This window comes from Phragmites australis, chromosome 13, assembly GCF_958298935.1.
Source record: "Phragmites australis chromosome 13, lpPhrAust1.1, whole genome shotgun sequence".
Classification (NCBI taxonomy): Eukaryota; Viridiplantae; Streptophyta; class Magnoliopsida; order Poales; family Poaceae; genus Phragmites; species Phragmites australis.
The window spans coordinates 18,543,931-18,565,346 of NC_084933.1; the positions used below are offsets into that span (position 1 = coordinate 18,543,931).

The window sequence follows — 21,416 nt, forward strand, 5'->3', positions numbered from 1 at the left end:
ATAGTTGGAGCTCTTCAGTATTTGACTTTAACTAGACCTGATTTAGCATTCTCAGTTAACAAAGTTTGTCAGTTTCTACATTCTCCTACTACTGCTCATTGGAGTTCAGTAAAACGTATATTGAGATATATCAAAGGGACACTTGATGTGGGATTCAAAATAAATAAGTCTGTATCAAGGTTAATAAGTACCTTTTCTGATGCAGACTGGGCAGGTAGTAGAGATGATAGAAGGTCTACAGGCGGTTTTGCAGTTTATTTTGGCACTAATCTTATTTCTTGGAGTGCTAGAAAACAGGCAACGGTATCTCGGTCAAGCACTGAAGCTGAATATAAATCATTAGCTAATGCTACAGCAGAGACAATCTGGGTAGAAGCTTTGTTGGCTGAACTTGGCATAAAGCTACAAGAACCACCTTATTTGTGGTGTGATAATTTGGGAGCTACATATCTGTCAGCAAACCCGGTATTTCATGCTAGAGCTAAGCACATTGAAATTGATTTCCATTTTGTTCGGGAAAGAGTTGCAAGGAAGCAGTTACAGATTCGATTTATAGCATCACAAGATCAGTTGGCTGATGGCTTCACAAAATCATTACCAGCAAGGGATTTTAAAAAATTCAGAAACAATCTCAACCTCTGTAGAAAGCCCGGTTGAAATTGAGGGAGGCTGTTAGAATTAACATACATATATATATATGTATATATATATATATATGTATACGTATATACGTATATACATATATATACGTATACGTATATATATACATATATATATACGTATACGTATATATATATACATATATATATATATATGTAACATGCCACGGCATGAGTAATTAAGTAAAGCCTATATTTGGCACACAGGTTTACTTAGCAAGGAGGTAACCGGTTCTAATTTAGATAGACTCCATGTATAGGAAGAAGCCGGATTACCTGTCCTTCTAGTAACCGAGTTGTACTCTAACTCTGGATTGGTTTGGGATTCCTTCCTATATAATTAACATGCAACCGTGGGCAGACCAAGTAAGGCAGCCACGTTTACCTCTAGATTACCTAATCTTTCAAAAGGTTCCATGGATTTGCATTTCATAAACTATACCTTTTCTTTCCTCATTCATTTTTTTCTTGATGTTTACTTTTTTGTCGATATTTTCCTCTTTTTTAGCAACTTGAGTACTCGGTAGTAACAAAATAAGTATGCAATACTACTTGTTTGATAAGATTCTTTTGCATTTTTATGGAAAGCTTTGCCATCATGAAATATTCTAATGTATCTAGCAAAATTCTGTATCTTATGATATGAATCCATATGTTCGTGCTTCTTCCCTAGGAACTTGGTGTTAATACCAGAAGAATGCACACTGGTGTAGGCACGATTGAATCACGTCCTGCTGTTGTAACGGTAATGGGCCATGTTGACCATGGTAAAACATCGCTTCTGGATGCTCTGCGTCAAACATCTGTTGCAGCAAAGGAAGCTGGCGGTATCACTCAGCATATAGGTGCCTTCATTGTTGAGATGCCATCAGGGTCATCTATCACATTTCTTGATACTCCAGGACATGCTGCCTTTAGTGCGATGCGGGCTAGAGGTGCTGCTGTTACAGATATTGTAGTGCTCGTGGTTGCAGCAGATGATGGTGTTATGCCTCAGACACTTGAAGCTATGTCTCATGCAAAAACAGCAAATGTTCCCATCGTAGTTGCCATAAACAAATGTGATAAATCTGGAGCTGATCCTGAGAGGGTTAGAATTCAGCTTGGTTCAGAAGGCTTGCTTTTGGAAGATATGGGTGGGGATGTGCAGGTTGTTGAAATCTCTGCAGTAGCAAAATCTGGTTTGGATAAATTGGAAGAGGCTTTGCTCCTTCAAGCTGAGATGATGGACCTGAAAGCCAGAATAGATGGGCCTGCTCAGGCTTTTGTGGTGGAGGCAAGGTTGGACAGGGGCAGGGGTCCACTGGCAACAGCTATAGTCAAGTCCGGCACATTAGTTAGTGGGCAACACATTGTTGTGGGAGCAGAGTGGGGAAGAATTAGGTCTCTTAGAAACACAGCAGGGAAAATAACAGAGTCTGCAAAACCTGCAATGCCTATTGAGATTGAGGGACTAAGGGGCCTTCCAATGGCTGGGGATGATGTTGTGGTTGTTGATTCTGAGGAAAGGGCAAGAATGCTTAGTCAAGGGCGGAAGAAGAAGCAGGAGAAAGATAGGCTTCGGAAGATTGACAAATACATGATAGATGATGCAGTAATTGCAGAAGAGACTCCTGAAAGAGTTGAAATGACCATTATTGTCAAAGCTGATGTACAAGGCAGTGTTCAAGCTGTTACAGATGCCTTACGAAGTCTTAATAGTGCACAGGTATTTTCTCATGCAGATTTGATGCCTTATTGTCCTTCTGGAGTTTGTGTAACAAAATTTGACAGCATGCAGTTTTAAATTTAACTGACTCCCAAGTGTCAATTATCAATCTCTTGGTGGATATTCTGTTTATATTACACCATTTTTTTGTTAAGTTTGTCAGTTAATGCATAATATTGTCCTCGGCAGGTGTTTGTGAATGTTGTTCATGTCGGTGTTGGCCCAATAAGTCAGCATGACATTGATCTAGCACAAGCATGCGGGGCATATATAGTTGGTTTCAACATTCGCAGTCCACCTAGTGTGATCACTCAAGCAGCAACAAGATCCAACATAAAGGTATCATGTGTGTGAATTATTATTGCTCTAATGTCAGTCCTGATTATTGCACGTCAAGATTTTTTTTCTTGGAGTTTGATGCTAGCGGTGAGTTTCAGTGCATCTGTGGATATACTTTCCATTTTCCTTGCGCTGTTTTCTTTTCCCATGGGTTCCTACTTCCTAGTGAATCATTATATTGTTTATTAGATATTGTTAGAAGTTATGGGAATCATTTGGGAGGATGATATTAAGATAATTCAACTCCGGAAGGAATTGATGATATGGCTGCCATTGAATTGAATATGGCAATGCGACTTGTAGATTGGAAAATCAAGTACATAATGCATATGTAACATTCTGATTTCAGAATGTACAACGGCTTGTTCCCTATTTTGGTGTTGATAGCTGTCCCTTCTCACTCCATGACACGAAATCAATTTTCTGTTGTGACATCTGAACTTCAGTTCTTATGACAAATTGACAATTGCTCTCTGGATTTGAAGAATAGCCTGATTAAAGGTCCATAGAGTGCTATCATGTTTTTTTTTTCTGATCTGCTTGCTTCTCGTTCCATTGATTCAGCACCTCGTATGCACTTATTCAAACATTAACTTGAGTCTTCTCCTGAAAATGTGCTACTTTAGCAATTATAATTGTGTGAAGTATTGCAAATCTGGTTTGCTATGTTGGTCACATCATGCATTGTTGTATTGAGTGTTGCAATATGAGACCCAATGGTTAAGTATAGTCGTATCTCCACCTGCCAAAGTCATGGCCACTTGCTGTACTACTGTAGTTCCAGTAATTGATTTTTACGTTTGTATATTCTTGGTTGATCTTTAATCTTTATATACAGCTGATGCATATCTGACTTGATAATGTTTGTTCTTTAGATTTTGCTGCACAAGATTATCTATCATCTCCTTGAGGAAATGGGAAGGCTCATTGTAGAAAAGGCACCAGGGACTGCTGAGACCCATATTTCGGGGGAGGCTGAGGTTCTGAACATATTCGAGCTTAAAGGGCGCAGTAAATCAAAAGGACCGGACATCAAAATTGCTGGCTGCCGGATAACCGACGGCCACTTCAGCAAATCTGGAACCATGAGACTTTTGAGGAGTGGAGAAACAGTCTTTGAGGGTCCATGTGAGTCTCTGAAGAGGGAGAAGCAGGATGCAGAAACAATAGACAAGGGTAACGACTGTGGACTGGTGATTCAGAATTGTGATGATTTCCAGGTAGGGGATATTGTCCAGTGCTTGGAGCAGGTGATTAGGAAGCCCAAGTTCATATCGACACAGAGTGGTTCGGTTCGGATTGAATGCTAATATAATAACTGTTTGCGGCTGACATTGTTCCATTTTCTATTGATTCAGCCAGTTGTGCTGAACTGACCAAAGTTTCAAGTGTAACAAGATTTTGTTCGCTAGCAACTTGTTGCAACTGCGACCAACACCCTTTCTGAGATATACCAAGGACAAAATTACCACATTCAGGTGCTTTTGTTGCCTTCTGTGTCATGCCTACGAGAGAAAGAACAGTGGGTTGTATACAACGTAAGTTTTCATAATTTATCCAAACTACGTGGTGGGAAAGCAAATTGTTCGCTATTGTAATTGCCACACCATTGGTGCTCCATTTTATGTAGTCAGTTGAGCCAGCAAATTATCAACTATATGCCTTAACCTGAATCTCCTATCGGTGTTGGGATAGAATCTCATGTGTAATATTGACGTTTTATATGTTCCTCCCAGTCGGAAAAGCCAATCCACGGGTGCGGGTGTTTGAATTTGATGTCAGTAACTTATCCAAATTCAATAGAAACCATTCATTCCGCTGCTTATTTCAGCTGCAGAGATTTTGAGACGAGCATTTCTGACATATGTTTCCATCACTTCATAACGAATATATTTCATTTGCCAATAGTCTCCACATGTCCTCCTATACCGTTGTATCTCCTATTTTTGGTTTTCAAATTGCGGAAGGAGATAATGGAGAAAAGGCATTTTCTATTGAAGAATATGTAAAATAATAGAAGGTTGTCTGGGAAGTTAAAGAGAGAGCAAAAAATTGACTTTTTGATCCGTCACTCGGATGGAGGATCGGAGACCACGGATGCGTAGAGTTCATCAAAATGAATCCGTTTTGTTACTCATATGTACTGTTTGGAGTTCGGATGGTGGAGTTGTGTTTTTTGGAATTTTGAGATGAAAAGGGAAAAAACAGTCGATTCTAATATGTGTCGTTGCTGGTCCTTGAAACCGAGTCTGATTCCAGCTCTTTTTTTTCCCCTCCCCCATTACGCTCCCTGCCCTAAACCCTAAACCCTACTGCGCTCCCTGCCTCTTTCTTTATTTTTTTCCCGTGCCAAACCCTGCCAGTAGCTGCCATCGCTTCTTCGTTTCCTGCTGCGTGCGCCAGGAAGAGGGGAGAATTGTGCAGCAGCCGCAGCCTGCACATCCCGCCGCAGCCGTTCCTCTTTTCCCATTCAAGGTGGGCACCCTCCTTTCTCATGTTTTCCCCAAATCCATGCTTTCTCTTGCTGTTCATGATGGTGTCGCCATGCCCTAGGGTACAGCAAGGTCGCAGCAAAGTTGCGGCAAGGTCGCAGCGAGGAATTGAGGAGAGATCGCCGTGGGAACTATTGCCGTCGATGTCGCCTTCGCTGTTTTCAAGGGAAAACCCTAGGTGAGGCTTGCCCCCTCTGTATAACGAGTTTCTACCATGTTTTGGGCGCTGTAGCACGTGGTGGTTGTCGAGTAGAGGCAAGGTTTCGGTGGAATTCGTCATACCGGTCGTTCTCTGCAACTTCAGCAGATTGCAGTTTTTGCTATTCTCTGTTCATCACGCGATTAGTGCATCCTAGTGACCGAATTAATTTTTGCTATAGTTTAGAAAGTTGTATAGAATTTCTCTAGCTTTCCATGAGCGTATATCTTGCTGTTGTATCCCTTTGGTTTGGGAGATATCCTTGTCGCAAGTTGGTTGTTCTTGCAGTATCGATACTCTGTCACTAATAGATCTATTCAGTTTTCGACCACCCTAGAAGCTGAATCGGCTAAACAATAACAAAAGTTGTAGACTTTTTCTCAAGCTTTATAGATTGGTAAAGTATGCAAGTTTTTTTGCTAGAGTAGAACTTCAGTTATGGTCTGTCAAATTCAACTGTCATGTTATTGTCGTCAGAAAGTTCATTAAAGTTCAGAGCTTGATTAGGCTATGATAGTGACGTTTTATGTAGATCCAAATTATACCAAAGTTGAAGCTGGTGTTATGATCTACATGTCTGCAAAAGTTTAGATTTTTTTTCCGTTGAGTATCTTTAGAAATAATCAGTTTTGAGTGTGTTGTTTGAAATTGATGACAATTTTTCGGAGCTGTTTTGATAGGCCGTTTGAGGCCTTAGAGGCATGGAAAAATTATGTCGCCACAATGAAAGTTGTAGTCCTCGTTCTATAGTTTCCAAAAATGTATTTATTTGCTATCATATCTGCAGTACAAAAAATAGATACGAAAAAAGAGAAGTATTGCTGCTCCTGTCAAACGAATACATGTGTTCTCCTATCAAACAAATACACTTACACTTGCAGGATGGGTAAGGGTTTGCATATCTTTGCTCCTATCACGTGCTATGATTTGTGTAGCTCTATGGTAAATCTGATGTTAAATCAACCTGTGGTTTGAATATGATAAAACAAGTTTGTTTGTTGAGATTTTCAATCTCACCCTTGTATTACTCTTTCCAAGTACTTGATGCATGCCGTGAAGGGATGGGGATGTAGCAGCACGTTTTGCACTCCATGTTTACACCTTATATTATTGTGCTGTAATAATAAATAAAAAGTTTAGTCTTTAGAGTTGTACGTTTGAAGTTTAAAGTATGGTTGTGATGTTAAACTTAGTATTTTGCTCTTGGTTCATGTTAGGATGATTGTATCTTCTAATGTGATATTTTGTATATCTTGTTTATCTATATTATTGCTTCTGCGATGGTTAAAATTATAGAGAAGATGTTGCTATTTTTTTTCCTATGTTGAGCGGTAGATTGTGTAGTTTTAGTAGCATCCTAGGTCTTAGTGGCTCCGGAGGTGTTACATCCTTATCCTCCTTGCATGCAGAAGTAGATGATTGTGGTGCATTTCACTATATCTCCTCACCTCATGCTGATGGGTGTGTGTTGGGGATCAATTACCTTCCGAATGCAGGTTTCTTCAAACTCAGGTTTGAGTATGTTATGTTTGTGGCTCTGTGCAGTTTGCAACGAAACCAATTTGATTGACCGCCCCCTATTAATGCAAATGAACAAGGAATTCTGCATGACTTTTGTGCTTTGTATTGTGTTGCACTTCCATGGTCTTAACTGATGCATTGCCTCTGTTTTGCATTCACAGGTCTTGCTATGCCCATTTGCTGCTTCGCTTCATAAGGTTCGTCGAGGCTGATCTCATTATATGCAACCGAGGAGGTTTTTGACCAGTTTGACTGAAACCACGTTTTATATACTTGTCGGTTGACACTCGTTACTGTAGATCGCGCTAGAGGTACAATTCTGCAAAATTTGGAACTATTGTTCATAAAATAATTACATGACCTGTTTTTTTTTCTTTTTTTCCTGAGAATGCTGTTCTGCGAACTCCATTGACCTGGGAAGGGAAATTTACACATGTGTATGGATTATACTTATCATTCATTTATGTTGAGATTTACGTTAGAAGGGTTTGTGAAAAAATTATATGTATGTGAGAGAATTAATGAATAGATAAATATTATATAGGAGGAATAGATGAACAAGATTAATTATACATGTGTAAGTGCATGTGGAACTGTATTTCTCGATTGCCCTGCCTTGTCTTGGCATTGCTGTCATTATGCTGCCTAATGGTCCAGTCTGGCTCTCTGAGCAGTGGCAGTAAGCCAGTAATTTTGGCCACGAGGCTCATCTTACCGTAGTAACGTGGTCTCACTTGCGTAGAGTCTAGCAGGCCGTAGTAAGGTGAGGCCAGATGGGCCGCATGGCCCGGCCCACTCGGGACGCTGCCTGAGATCCTTCTGGAACTCTCTCCCACCATCGTCACTCGCCAACCCGTTAGCCGTGCAGCGGTCTCGGAAACGCGCTCGAAACATCTCCAGCTCGTCGAACCTTCTCGCTCGCCGGCCACCGCACTGCAGCTCTCTCAAGTTTCGCCACCCTATAAATGGACCCCCTCGCCGTCTTGTAGCCACCGCGTCATACCAAGCGGAGAAACAAGAGACGACGAACTAAGGCTAACGGATACTCTTATTAGCGACCTTGATCACGTGGAGTTGCTGCTCAGTTGATCTTCGTACGTACGTCCTCGGATCAGTGATGTTGTCGAGGAGAGCTGCTGCATTCGCGCTTGCTTGCTTCGCCTTGATGGCGGCGCTGGCGGACGGCGCGCTGCTCCCGTGGTTTGGGGAAGGCAGGCGCGGGCGCGACGAGGCCGCAGCGCCGCTGTCCGACGTGGGCCTCCTCGCCGACCCGTTCCGGATCCTGGAGCACATCCCCTTCGGCTTCGACCGCGACGACGTGGCCATGGTGTCCATGGCCCGCGTCGACTGGCGCGAGACCCCTGAGTCCCACGAGATCGTCGTCGACGTGCCGGGGATGAGGAAGGAGGACCTGAAGATCGAGATCGAGGAGAACCGGGTGCTGCGGATCAGTGGCGAGCGGCGGCGGGAGGAGGAGCAGAAGGGCGACCACTGGCACCGGGAGGAGCGCTCCTACGGCAGGTTCTGGCGCCAGTTCCGCCTGCCCAACAACGCCGACCTCGACACCGTCGCCGCCAGCCTCGACAACGGCGTCCTCACCGTGCGCTTTCGGAAGCTGGCGCCCGACCAGATCAAGGGCCCGCGCGTGGTCGGCATCGCAGGGGGCGACGCCAAGAAGAGCATTGGCGGCGGGGCCGGCGCCGAGGAGCATCAGGCCAAGAAGGTCGAGCTCTGAACCGCGAAGTTAGGAGGGTGACTGCATGTCCTGTGTGCCCACTCATGCTTGTTGTCTCTATGCTGTGGTACTCCACGTTGTATCCTGTCGAGAGAACGGTGATGTATCATGTAAGCGTGCGAACTGTGGAATAAAAATTTTCTGATCTTCCTTAACGTTCAAAAAAAGTTGCCGAGCAGTTTTATATGACTGAGACATAGTAAGACATTTTCACACGCTCGAAAAATCGTACCAGCAAAACCATCGATCACTTGCAACCTGTTTCGCTCGTCACCGTGCGGGCTGGGCTCTAATACGCAGGAAGCCAGGAACCATGTAGTGGGCGATAGGGAGTGGATGGGGAATGCAACTCCGTATTTTCTGTTTAATATTTATCTATCTATTAATTCTCTTATTTATTTTATGTTTTTTATAAATGATTTTGATAAACCGAGCAGATGCGTGGTGTACCTTACCTGTGATCAAATGTCAGGTCACGCACCGTGTCGATTACCTTCTCGAGAGACCCATCACGGAGGTCGGACCCGTAAAGGTCGCTGCCGTCAACGGAGAGGTGGACCTTGTCTCGGCCGGCCGAAGCGCAGGCGAGGACACGGAGAAGCCTTGGCTGGAACAAAGGCAAGCAGACGCGGCAGCGCAGCGACCAGGCGAGGCTCGCTCGCGCCGTCATCTTCCCCGAACCAGATGGCGACGTCCCACAGCCCGTTGGCGCTCAGAGAGGCCATGCGCGGCGGGACAGGGAGCACGGTGAACGTCTCGTCGCTCAGGCTGAACCGGAGGATGGCGTCCGTGTCCGTGGGGACCTGATGGCCGTGGCCGGCCATCGAGCGGACACCGACCTAGTAGAAGAACCCCGGGAGACAGATCGGAGTCCTCGCCTTGATAGCGTAAGGAGGGTCCACGGTGGCCCTCCAGCTCCAAGCGCCTTCGCCGACGTTGCCGAGGGTCAGGACCTCATGTCCGGCGCTGTACTCCGCGACGGCGCCGCCCCCGTCGGTCGGGGTCTCGCTGTACGAGCGGAAGAAGTGCCTGGCTACCTTGTACATGCCGCTCCAGGCAGGGGTCGAAACCGAAGGCGACCCTCTGGTCAAACGCGACGTTGCGGCTGCCCGGTGGCAGCTCGACGAACTCACCGGTCGCCGGGTTGCACACAAACACCTATCTGATCGTCGTGCATGGGATCAGGACCAGGCCGTCGCAGTGCAGCGGCACGCTGAACATCGGGATGCCGCCGGGCCACCTCTTCTCGAAAATGAGATCGGCGACGTCGCTCTCCCCGAGCGGAACCCGTAGATGTTGACGCTCCGGGTGCCCAGCTTGCACGGGTTTTTCTCTGCTTTGAGCTGGTTTGAGCGATTAATTTTGAGGCTTTGAGCTGTTTTGAGTAATATGCAAAGGTGCAATTGGGATTGCTTAAGCTGATAAACTGTTCGTTTGTGGTGATTTGGATCGTCTCCAACCTCAGAATGGTGACCTTTAGAGGAAAGATGAGTTTCTATTTGGTTGCCAAATTATTGGCTTACCGGTTGGGACATTGTAGGTGAGCTCGAGCCAAATGGTTGAGCATACATGGATTCAATGATCCAACAGTTCTGCCAGTTAACTGAGCTAAAATTCGAAAGAGAAAAGGGAAAATGTTGAGAACGGGTCGGGTTTTTCTCTAGTGAATTTGTTCTATGCTAAGGAGCCACCATCAGTGAAAGATGCGCAACATCTGATGCAGAAAGTTAACTATCTGTAGTATCTTATTAGACATAGGTCATCTATGGAACACTGGTGTGTAAATTTGCCCCACTCGTGTTCTCTTGTAAAACATGGATTTCGGCCATGGGAGCCCGCATTATTAAGCCTATGCGATGCATTAGGGGATTGTGCATGGAACATTGTTTCAATGCATGTAGCTGTGTTTTTAGTGCAGAACTACATAACTGATCTACTTGACTACAGTTTGTGCATGTTGTGATTCTGAGACGAGGAGGTCAAGGCTCAAGAGGCCGCTATGTGCCAACTTGCAGGGAGTACTCTGTGCAGGCTTACAAAGAATAGTGTTGTGAAGGTATCGTGACTGCTTGGTGCCTGTGCCGCTGCAATCCTCTTGGCATGCAGTTTTCCTGTTGGTGCTTAGTGATTGCTGTTTGTTCGACACTTTCAGGTCTGCATTGTATCATATTTATGGGACTTGAGCCCTGTGTTATACGATGTACATGCAGGTGGATACGTACTTGAGCTATAATGCCTGGTAATTGCAATATAGCAGCTCAATGCTTCAGTTGGAGATAGTATATTCTCAGTAAATAGCTGAAATTAAACCCCCATGCGACAAATGACAGGAGAAAATTGTGAGGGAGCGTGTGTATCTGATTATCTGCTATTTGCCTATGGTGACTTTGTGTATAACGTAATTATCTTATTGACGTGTAATTCTGCCTAGTTGATTGTATGAGCGAAATTCATATCTTACCTACAATTTAACATCCAGATTTACCCCTAATGTTGATTAACTATTCTGCGCCCTAATTGTTTCAGTCCTGTATAGTAGTGTCAGGACTTGTATGTGACTATGCGAGTGCAGCAGATGCACTTTGTTCCAACCTCAAACATGCATTGAATATACGAGAAGTGATGAAGATAAGCGCCAAGGAGATATGAAGATGGCAAATGCATCCCAGAATGTGGAAACAGCACAACCAAGAAATGCTCGGGCAAATTATCAAGAGGGGGCGCTGTAGTGTAATTCCACTAATCTGGAGCTTTATTATGCCGGTCTGGAGCATCACATCAGAGCACAGCACGTCTACAAGGACAAGCATTCCGAATAGGCGATTATCAATTACTACTGCGTACCATACATCACTGCCGGCTGGAGGTGGAGGGCTGGCTACTCGAACTTATAGTGCTTGTCGACGGCCTCGGCGACGTCCCAGGTGCAGCTCATACCCTTGGGGAAGACGACTAGGTCCCCCGCCGCGATCTCCACGAACTCCTCCCCGTGGCCCTCCGGGTACACCTTCACCTTCCCCTGCAGCAGGTAGCACGTCTCCTTGGCCGAGTACGTCCACGGGAACCTGCTCTTCTCGCACCCCCACCTGATGATCCGATTCATTCGACAGATCGCCGTCACCAGGGGCACGGACAGAGAGCGGAGGGACAGATCGAGATGGCAGCGCGGTAGCTTACTTGGGCCACTGGCGGACGCCGAGCTCGGAGAGGCGCGACTCCGGGGGGTTGCGCTCCACCCTGACGCCCAGCTTCTCCGTCGCCATCGCCTCCGCCGACGCCCTCGCCGCCGCGAGTCGCCGCGCTGCAGTCCTCGGAGGTGCGTTGGGGGAGGAGCAGAAGCTGAGGCGACCGGTGGTGCGGAGCTGGACCATTGGGCTCGCCATCTCTCTCAAGTTGAGCTGCTGCTCAGTTGGGCGGTCCTCCGTTTGGGCCCTTCGTCGCGCGTACTAGTGAAGCATGGCGAAAGGAAGTTTCCCGATGGTGCTGCGATCAGTGGCCCAGGATTCTCGTCATCGCGGAAAGGAAAACGGGACGGAAAATCGAGGCCCACCCGTTGCTTATCCTTTCGTCAGGAAACCGGATGAATCTGCGTGCGCTGTGAATTTTTGGAGTTTTGCCTCTTTTTTGTTGAGTTCGAATTTCGCTCATTTTAGGATAGTGCAGCAGTTTTTTATATATTATATTTTTAATTTAAAAATTACAAATATATATGTCTATTTTAAAATTTTACAAAACTATACACATATCATCCGTTAGAGAGCAACCAGAGGTGTTATAGGCCTTCCAACGGTCGACAATTGTCGACCAAGATGGCATCTACATCGGATACCACTCACCTATCGCTGTTTGAAAGGTGACATGACGAGAGGTTTGCCTATAAAAGATATGTTTAGTTGATCAAACGAGGTTTTGTAGAGTTGCATCTTATATTCTAGATGAGGAGAAGTGGACTGAGTAGAGCTATATGTGTTGAGTAGAAGAGTGTTTGATTGATTGTATCTGAGGCCGCATGAGCGGATGCAATGAGCTGATTTTTTATTTGCCTGATTAAATCTGAGGTCGTATAAACGGATGCAAGAGTTAAGATTAGATATGGCAATAGGACTGATCCCCGTCAAAGAATACTTTCACATCCCTGTCCCTGTTTAACTATCGGAGAAAAGATTTCTCACATCTCCATCCTGAGGAATTTTGTGAGGATCGGGTTCTCAATGGGAATGTAAAATTGAATTATATTTGATTATTTTTATATATTAACAATGTGTACGTAGTATAAATAAGTAATTTATTGATAAATAAAGGGTAATTAATATAAGATTAATTAACTATCGTAGGTTAGATAAAAAAGAATAAGAATAATTTATTATTTACTCTACATAATATAATGTTTGTATATTTATATATTAAGAAAATGTGTATATACGCGATATCAAAAATATAGCGGGGACAGGGAGCATCTTCCCGTCCCTATCTTAGAAAAAAGTTCACAGGGATGAAATCTCTCCATCCACATCCTCTAATAGGGGAATTCCCTACGGAGAATTGAGGGATCGAGTCTCCATTAACATCCCCGTTCCTGTCCTCGTCCTTGTTCCCATATGAATTCACGGGGGGACAAAATCTTCTCATTTTTATCCTCATAGAGGAATTTTTCATGGGAAATCGGGGATCAAGTCCCTATTAGCATCTCTAGTTGAAATTGTGATTAATTACTCGTCTGAAAACGTTTTTTTATACTGATTAGTGGGTACATATAGAATGAGGAGTGAAACTCGATTCAAGCTTTACTCTTAACTAGACTGAGGACATGTATTTATATAAATAGATACAAATAGAAATAGTAGATACAGATAATAAAAAACATTTTTTTTAAAATTATACCCATCTACTTATGGAGACTGATACTTATTCAGGAACAAAAAGACCTAAAAAAAGCCCGTGACTCTTCTCCTTGGGCCGTTTCATGGGCAGTTCTGAAGACGCCACCTCGTTCCTGGCGGCCCCGCCCGTGCGTGTGACGTATACTTGGCATGGCATCTCGGCGAGCAGGGTGACGTATAGAACGGCTGTCAGACTCCGGAAGCTGACAAGTCTTACAATTTTTTATTAAAAAACATAAAATTAAAAAAATCCCATATAGCACGCCCTACCCACAACGGGAGAGTTGGCGAGCAGCACTGCGCGGGATCCAAATCCTCTGTATTGCACGGTGAAATGAGTCCTGTGCTACCATGCTTTACATTTATTAATCAATTTTACTGTTACTGCAGTAGTTCAATTTACTGTGCAGAGGCGATCGTCAATCTGCAGATCGGACGGCTGAAATTTGAGATCACTGCAGATTACTCTGCGCGAGCCACTCCATTTCAAATCCGTGATCTCTCGTCACCCAATCCACCGACCGGAGAAGCGGCGCATAAACTCCGGCGAGCCCGGCGGCGAAGGTGGGATCCTCCCTTAGCCGTCGACCGTACACCCCCATCCCCTAACCCGTGAGACCGCCCCGCATCTCTCTTCACCGGTGCCTGGCGTGCGGGAGAGGGAGGGAGTGGGGCCCCGGGGGCTAGGGTTCCGACCAGCGAGGACGCGGGGGCGGCCACTCCGATGGCGGCAGATGTGGGCGAGCGGCTGGAGGTTGACGACGTCTTCTCTTTGGCCGACGACCTCGTGGGCGTGCTCCGCGGCACCGACGACGCCGACGCCCTCGCGCAGGTGGGTGCGAGCGCGCGGATGCTGCGGTCCGCCTGCCACTCCGAGTCCGACGACCTCGAGCTGCAGCGGAAAGGTCTGGTTCCCTCCTGTCCTGCTGGGGTTTCGCTCCGTGTCGTGCTCAGCGCTTCTCCTGTGGTTGAGATGCGCGTCTGCTCCAGTTGGGACTTCAGCGCGGAAGATTTTAGAGAAGCTTCCGCCAATTCGACTGTTGACTTGGGTATCTCAGATTGAGCCTAGCATAAAAAGGGCATTTTCTCTGCGAGGGAAACATGTCATAGCATCAATTTTGGTAGGGATCTACCTATGTAAATCATCCTGTTTTCATGAGCTAGACTAGCATTCCAGCACTCACACACCAAAAGGATTCAAGAATCCCTTTAGGCACCAGCAAATACAATAAACTAAAGATCCAGCACTGGGTTGTACCTGTCTCAGTGATCAGTCGCTTGGGAAGCTCACAAATAGACAGAGCGTGTAAAGGGGCATTAGTCCATCAGCTTTAATCAAAGATTATCTTCTACAATACGATAGCACTCTAGTACTTCCCCTTTCTCAGTGATCATTGCTTGAGAAGCAGCTATCTTCTGAATATTTGCTAGCTTTGAAAACCAGTATTCTTTTCTGAATCCATTGTCATGAAAAAAAACTGAAAATTCATGGGTATGTATGGGGTTTTGTTTTCAGTGGAAGGGTCATACATTTTGTAGAACAAGTGCAGCCTATATCCTTTATGAAAACGGAAAAACGCCTCAATTACAGAACTAAAGGGGATAAAATCAACAATAAACTGTTTGGTGGCACCTGAAATCTACTGTGGAACAATAAATTTCAGAGATAGAACATTATTGCCATCTTAATGCCATGTTCTCCTTATGCATAACAGAGTATCGGGAAAAAAAACACTCCTGCAAGGAAAAGATAGACGAAGTAAAAGCTGAAACCATTGCTGATGATGAACTTAATGCACTGCAAAATAAGATGGAAGAGAAACTCCATGAAGAGAAACAGCTTCGCCAAGATTTAAGATAAGTTCTTGCTTCAGTATTTGTATCAACTGAAAAGCTGCATTTTAGGAATTAAGAATTTGAGTTACTTATATAAATCTTTTATGCTGTCAACACAGTTGTACGTGATGAGCTTGATAAACTTGACTGTCAAAGAGCTTCTATAGAAGAAAGAAAGAATGCTATCAGGAAGAAGGAGAAAGACATGCAGAAGGCACAGTAAGTTGAGAATCGTTCAGTATGTTACTGATGATTGATGAAATCTCAGGACATTCAGCTTTCATAACTGCACTCAGTTTGAAAACTTTCTGGATGCTGAAATTGTTTGGAAACTCTATCTTGCAAGGGCTAGCTATAAACTAGTGCTCTGCTGCTTGGTGCAACAGCAAGAGTAGTGGATGGATTCATAACATAAGTTCAACTCAAAATGGACAAATATTCTTTTTTGTGTCGAAAAAAATTGAATTGTGCTGCCTAATTTCTCTGGTGCTTACCCTGTTTCTGAGTTGAAATAAGTGACTGACTACATTTTTCATGCAGAAGTATGCTTTCCATGTGTATGTCAGTTACAAATATCATGCCAAATTTGAAAGACCAGGATAAGATCTCCGGCTGTATCCTTTCAATTTGTTACTTTGTCCTTATTCAAAGAAAAGAATTTGAACCCATGCTATGTCGAAGAAACTATGCTGCTAGTGGTTGTCTTTGCACTTCATATCAGCTTTCTCTTACAGCCAACAGAAATCTCTGAAAGTCCTTAGCTTTGATCAGATATTGTCGACAAGAATGGGAAGAAGATAGAGAAGTTCGAGTTTGAGAAGAAGACGTCACCAGTTGAGATCTGCAGCAAACTCTGGACGAAGATTTAGCGCGCGCAGACCATTGTTATTGTACGGTGGCGAGAATTGTGCTTGTGGATGGTGGACCGCCCACTAACATGAATACAGTTCGCCACATTGTTTGTATTATTTAGTTTTGTGACATTGTAATGTTTCGGGCATGTTGGCAAACAGATCGGGCTAGCTTTCAGTTTGAGCTCGATGAATACTACTGAATCTTAGGCTATGTTTGTTTGAGCTTATGTTTTTTCTAAAAAGCTATGTTTTTAGTTTTGCTGAAAAACTTTTTTTGAATACTAGCTGTTGGGTTTTACAATATTTTTTTAACTTCTCAGTACACTACTTCTCAGAAAAGTTACCCTCAGCTAATTTCTTAGCTTTTAGTTTATTTTCTCAAAGCAAGCTTCTGATTTCTTCAAAAGCTATTTTTGAACAAATTTGTTTGTTTGGTTTTTGGCTTCTGAGTTTTTGATAGAGACAGAAGCTAGAAAGAGACTGAAACAAGCAGACCCTTACGAAAACATTAGCTGGAGATTCCAAGTCACCTTTGCATTAGTTCTAGAGTTATTTCGAGCTGTATCGTCAATAAACTGTACAGGATGTGAAGATTTGCCAGTTGGTCCTGATTTTACAGTTGCTTTTATTGAATGTGGTTTTATTTCTTCCGAAGTTGCTTCTAGATTGCAAGAGACCATGAATCCGTTATGCTTTCTGCGGTCATTTTGTATAGTACTGTGGTCAAGGAACGAGTCCCCCGGCCTGCCTCGTTGCTGGGTTGCACAGGAAGACTGGCGTTGCCGGTGAAGATGCCGGCACGCCTTGCAGCTGCCGAGTGCCGACGCGCCGGGAGCCGGGGAGCGAGCGGCCTCGGAGGCAGCGGGAGGGGGGGGGGGGTGTCGTCTCGGGGACGCTGGCTGGCATCGGAGTTGGCATGTTGGTACTTGCAGGTTGCTACCTATGAAGGTGTGCAACAGTACGCCTGCTTGATTGCTCTCATGTCAATTGCCATCACCATTTCGTTCTGGATTCGTTTTGGCAAAAAGAGCAAGAGGTGCCAGTGTGCCACGCATGTGTCTTCACCCCGTGGCTCCCCCAGGCATATCATGGTTCAGCGCCCACAAGCGAGGAAGGTCAAAATGCTGCAAGAAACAGCATCAACCGAGCACCGATTACCTAAATACCAGGGCATCGTGACAATGCTATATATACAGATAAAAGCAGTCGAGGACATGCTGTGCACAGAGCAGGATGGAATGAGGTGCGTTGAAAAGAACATTATTTGTTTAAACATAATTTGATGTATGCCACTTTGTTTCAAAGACGTTACTAACCCTCTTAGCACCAAGTACTAGAAGATTGAACGTTCGCAAAAGCAGTGACGGTACTCTAGGATACTAGTGGCCAGAGATGCATACCAAGATGTTCAATGGTTTAATTATTCATACTGGTCAGTGTGGAACGGGAACAGGAGAATGGCGAGGTTTGGAATCACGGTGTTGGAGTACAGAACCACCATCCCCGCGAAGGGGCACACGGAATAGGAGACTACGCATGCAGGCCAGCAACACGAGGTAGGAGACGCGGAGGAAGACATCACCAGTGCCCATGGTCGCCGACACTGATGCGATCCAGAAGATTCACGAAACCACTGGCATCGGCCGTCGATGCAGCACCACAGACAGCAGGGTGTAAGCACAACGAAGAGCAGCAGTCGGTAGGAGAGGCTGGCCGTGCTGCTCGGAAGCAGGAAGAACCTCTTGGCAGAGGGCTCGCCGTCCCGTCCCGGATCGGGGAAGTCACCACTCATCAAGGCGGCTGCGTCGCCGTCGTCCGTGGTCCAGGCGGATGTGTCGGTGTCGTAGTCGTCATCGTCGGTGATTTTTTTTTAGATGGAACAAAAGGCTAATTTGATGTATAGATTTACATTAAATAATAATAATAATTTGATGTCTAGACGGTGCTACCGCATCTAAAACCTGGTACTAGAAATCTGGGATCACTGGTATCCCTGCACAAATGCCTACGCTGATACAACATGTCTTGTCTCCACATCCAACATCATCGTCCCATTCTTGACACAAATTTCGGGTAACTATGTGTGCTTACTCTCCATTAGAGTGATCTTATGCATCCAATATGCTGTATATTTCATTTTCTCTTCTATATTTGTCTCCTTTTAGTACAGAGCTATGCAGATTCTGTGTATAGCAATCTACTTTTCTATATCCAGTTGCTGTCAAGTTCAAATCCTCCGCACAGCCGCGCCATACGCAGAAAGAAATACAACAACTCTGTTAGTAGTAAAATTCAGACTGCGAATCTCTACCTATAAACAACTGACCGTATCTTCAGATAATCGGATCCTGCAGCCTGCAGAAAAGTTAGATTCCTCGGTAACTTCTGGTTGAGAAGAGTTTTCCTTTATATGATTGGTTGCACATAGCCACTTGGCCAGTACTAAAGCAGAACCAACATCGCCTGAAACTGGAAGAGCAACCTGACATGCATCATCTGAACTCCAGCCTTTAAGGTCTCGCTCATTCTAAAAGGCAAAGCATTACACCGCACAATCTTCATAGCATTCCAAACATGGATCAGTTCCATCAACTCTAACGATTGATTGATTGCTTTTCCAAAGAGCAAGCATTGATACAATGGTTTCACCAATTCTTGGCACAAATGAGATGACATCAGATGTTATTGATGCAATGTGGAGAAACAAGCAAGGAATTGACTAACACGTGGTAAAGGAAGGGAGATTATCACAACTATCTAATGCTAACACTACTTACTAAGATGCTCAAATTCCACTATTCCCAAGTCATCTCTTCTCGCGTTCACATATATAAGTTAAATTGGAGCAATGCAATTCAATGGCGATACCGATACAAATTCTTGAACCATGGTGATTCACCGATACACTGTCCGGATATTGAGTGCCATTACTGGCTCTCCTCTTCTTCTTCGTCCTCCTCCTCATCGTCGGACTGCTCGCCGTCGCTGGCAACTGCAGCAGTGGCGAGATTATTGTCATGGTACTCATAACGTGGGCGCTGGGCGTGGCGGTGCCTGTCACTGTGGCTGATTCGGTACCGGCCGTGGTGATTGCTGCTGGCACCGGCATCTGTAGTTGTTGACATTCTTCTAGAGGCGCCACCAACAGTGGTGGCACCGGCTGTGCCAGGAGAAGCTTGATTATTGGTCTGCGAGAGCTCCATTTGTGTGTTGAGGAAGAACTGCACGCGCTGTGACTCCAGCTCCCGCGCGAAGTCCATACGCCGCCGCTCCATCTCGGCGGCCTGCTCCAGCTTCGCGGTCTCCACGCGCTCGTACGCCTCGCCGAGGCGCCGTATCGCCTGTGACAGTTCCCGAAGCCCCTGCGTGCGGTCGCCCGCGCTGCCACCGTCACCGCGCCCTTCGTCCGTCCTCCTCCTCTTCCCGTTCGCCGCCGGGAGGGCCGCCATCGGTGGGAAGCCGTCGGAGGACTCGGACGACGCCGACGGCTCAGGGGACGGCGCCCTCCGCTTGAGCGCCGCGGCTGCCGCGGGCATCAGCGGCGTGCGGCTGCGCTGCGGGAAGCCCACGCGCAGCGCAGCGGGCACCGGATTGCGGCCGTTAGGGTTGCGCCCAACGTCGGCGACGGCGGCGGCGGGCTTCTGGTCGTAGGTGGGGGCGAGGAGCGCGTCAAGGCGGTCGAAGAACTGCCAGGACGAGACCGGCTTGGCCCTCTCGATCTTATACTTCTTCTTGAGCGTGTCGATGCGGTTCTTACACTGGATGTCGGACTTGGGGGCCTTGGAGTAGCCGTCGCGGGAGGAGACGGCGTCGGCGACCTCCTGCCACTGCGGGTGGCGGAGGCTGCCGCGGCCGAGCGCGACGAAGCGCTCCCCCCAGGCGTCGATGAGCGCGGAGGTGGCGCCCTCGCTCCACGCGTCCTCCCTCCCGCCGCCTCCGCCCCCGCCCCCGCCGGCGCTGGCGTACAGGGACGCCGCGGTCCTCTGGATGGGGAGCGCGAGCGCGAGGACGCCACCGGGCGGCGCGGAGGCGACGGTGACGGGCTCGGCGACCGGGAGCGCGGAAGCCGCTGGAGAGGAGACCGGCGACGGGGAGGCGTCGGCGGAGACGTCATCGTCATCGTCCATCGCCGCGGATCGGAGCGAATTCGTCCGGGATTGGAGGGAGGCGAGGGGGATCGGATCCGGTTTGGTTTGGATTGGGATTGGTGGTGCGGCGGTGCCGGCGGCGTGGGGGAGTCGTGCTTTGACGGGGAATCCGGTTGGGTCTCCCCTCGGCAGTCGGCAGGGCAGCGCGGGGCGCGGGGCGCGCTGGCTTGGGCCAGGCCGGAAGGGTGGGCCGGCGCCGCGGTGGGTCAGGTTCAGGTCAGGTCAGTTGGGGTGAGGTGAGGTGAGGGAAAACGGCCGGCGGTCGGAGCGGTTTGGGCTGGTTGGAGCCCGACGCGTCGGCCGGCAGGAAGACCGGTTTCCACGCTCCACTCATGGTGCGATAGCTCGAGATGGGGTGCGCGAGACGAGGGACTCTGCCTTATTTGCCCGCGAAAAATCAATTCTTGTCCGAGGGTGATCTGGCAATGCATATCTACCTTTTATCAAATACCAATAGCACATTCGGACTACAATCGTGTGTCTGCAGAAAAGAAGAGAACTTTAGGATTAGCTATTGGATATATACATGGGCTTTGTTTCTTTTCAGCGCTAAGGATTTTTAGAGTTAGATATTTCTAGCTTCAGAAAATTATAGAGCTGAAGTTATGGATACACTGAAAGTATTTTAGATGAGTCATCATGTTTCTATTTTAAACTAAAAGTTAAGACTTTATTTTTACGCCTTTATTTTAACCTATAATCTCAAAACCTGATGTGGAGCTGAAGCTTTGCCAAACAGGACTATAATCAAGTAGTCTGTTAAAGAGACCAAGAGATGAAGAGGCATATGTGTGCAATTGTATTTCAAGAGTGAAAATTGAATGCATACTAAAAGTTTCTTACAAATGCTTTTACAAACAATAATATAGCAAGTCCTGATTAGGTCAGGAAGGACAGTGGTCTTCCTTGGCCACTTGTAAATCACTTAAGAGGATAGAGGAGTAGACGCGGAAGAAACAAGGAAGATAAATGAAATGGGAGCAGGGCAAGGGAGGGAGGAGAGCATGGTTCTAGTGGTGAGTTCCAAGTGCTAACTAGGAAGGCA

General features: G+C 46.3%; 4 protein-coding genes and 1 long non-coding RNA gene across 6 annotated transcripts; 3 read left to right on the forward strand and 2 right to left on the reverse strand.

Annotated features, from left to right (window-relative positions):
* Nucleotides 1–4,983: 4,983 nt before the first annotated feature.
* LOC133889787 (uncharacterized) lies at nucleotides 4,984–7,289 on the forward strand. 2 transcript variants are annotated; one of them, XR_009903932.1, is made up of 4 exons: nucleotides 4,984–5,181; nucleotides 5,260–5,376; nucleotides 6,807–6,909; nucleotides 7,080–7,289. It is a non-coding gene; the product is annotated as an uncharacterized LOC133889787 (long non-coding RNA). The 2 variants fall into 2 exon arrangements; XR_009903931.1 differs by lacking the exon at nucleotides 7,080–7,289 and having other exon boundaries at nucleotides 4,987–5,181; nucleotides 6,807–7,005.
* A 336-nt stretch (nucleotides 7,290–7,625) lies between these two features.
* LOC133889786 (23.2 kDa heat shock protein-like) lies at nucleotides 7,626–8,846 on the forward strand. Its single transcript, XM_062330262.1, has one exon. It carries the CDS (start codon nucleotides 8,036–8,038, stop codon nucleotides 8,651–8,653), a length of 618 nt encoding a protein of 205 aa, XP_062186246.1. The 5' UTR covers nucleotides 7,626–8,035; the 3' UTR covers nucleotides 8,654–8,846.
* Nucleotides 8,847–11,384: 2,538 nt separating this feature from the next.
* LOC133889305 (uncharacterized) lies at nucleotides 11,385–12,123 on the reverse strand. The gene is made up of 2 exons (XM_062329823.1): nucleotides 11,831–12,123; nucleotides 11,385–11,739 (listed from the first exon to the last, which is right to left on the reverse strand). Exons 1-2 carry the CDS (start codon nucleotides 12,034–12,036, stop codon nucleotides 11,532–11,534), a joined length of 414 nt encoding a protein of 137 aa, XP_062185807.1. The 5' UTR covers nucleotides 12,037–12,123; the 3' UTR covers nucleotides 11,385–11,531.
* A 1,725-nt stretch (nucleotides 12,124–13,848) lies between these two features.
* On the forward strand, nucleotides 13,849–16,445 carry LOC133889830 (kinetochore protein SPC24 homolog). Its single transcript, XM_062330308.1, has 5 exons — nucleotides 13,849–14,438; nucleotides 15,249–15,390; nucleotides 15,487–15,588; nucleotides 15,910–15,983; nucleotides 16,141–16,445. Exons 1-5 carry the CDS (start codon nucleotides 14,258–14,260, stop codon nucleotides 16,236–16,238), a joined length of 597 nt encoding a protein of 198 aa, XP_062186292.1. The 5' UTR covers nucleotides 13,849–14,257; the 3' UTR covers nucleotides 16,239–16,445.
* Nucleotides 16,446–18,806: 2,361 nt separating this feature from the next.
* Nucleotides 18,807–20,816, reverse strand: LOC133887992 (trihelix transcription factor ASIL2-like). The gene has a single exon (XM_062328065.1). It carries the CDS (start codon nucleotides 20,348–20,350, stop codon nucleotides 19,151–19,153), a length of 1,200 nt encoding a protein of 399 aa, XP_062184049.1. The 5' UTR covers nucleotides 20,351–20,816; the 3' UTR covers nucleotides 18,807–19,150.
* Nucleotides 20,817–21,416: the final 600 nt, after the last annotated feature.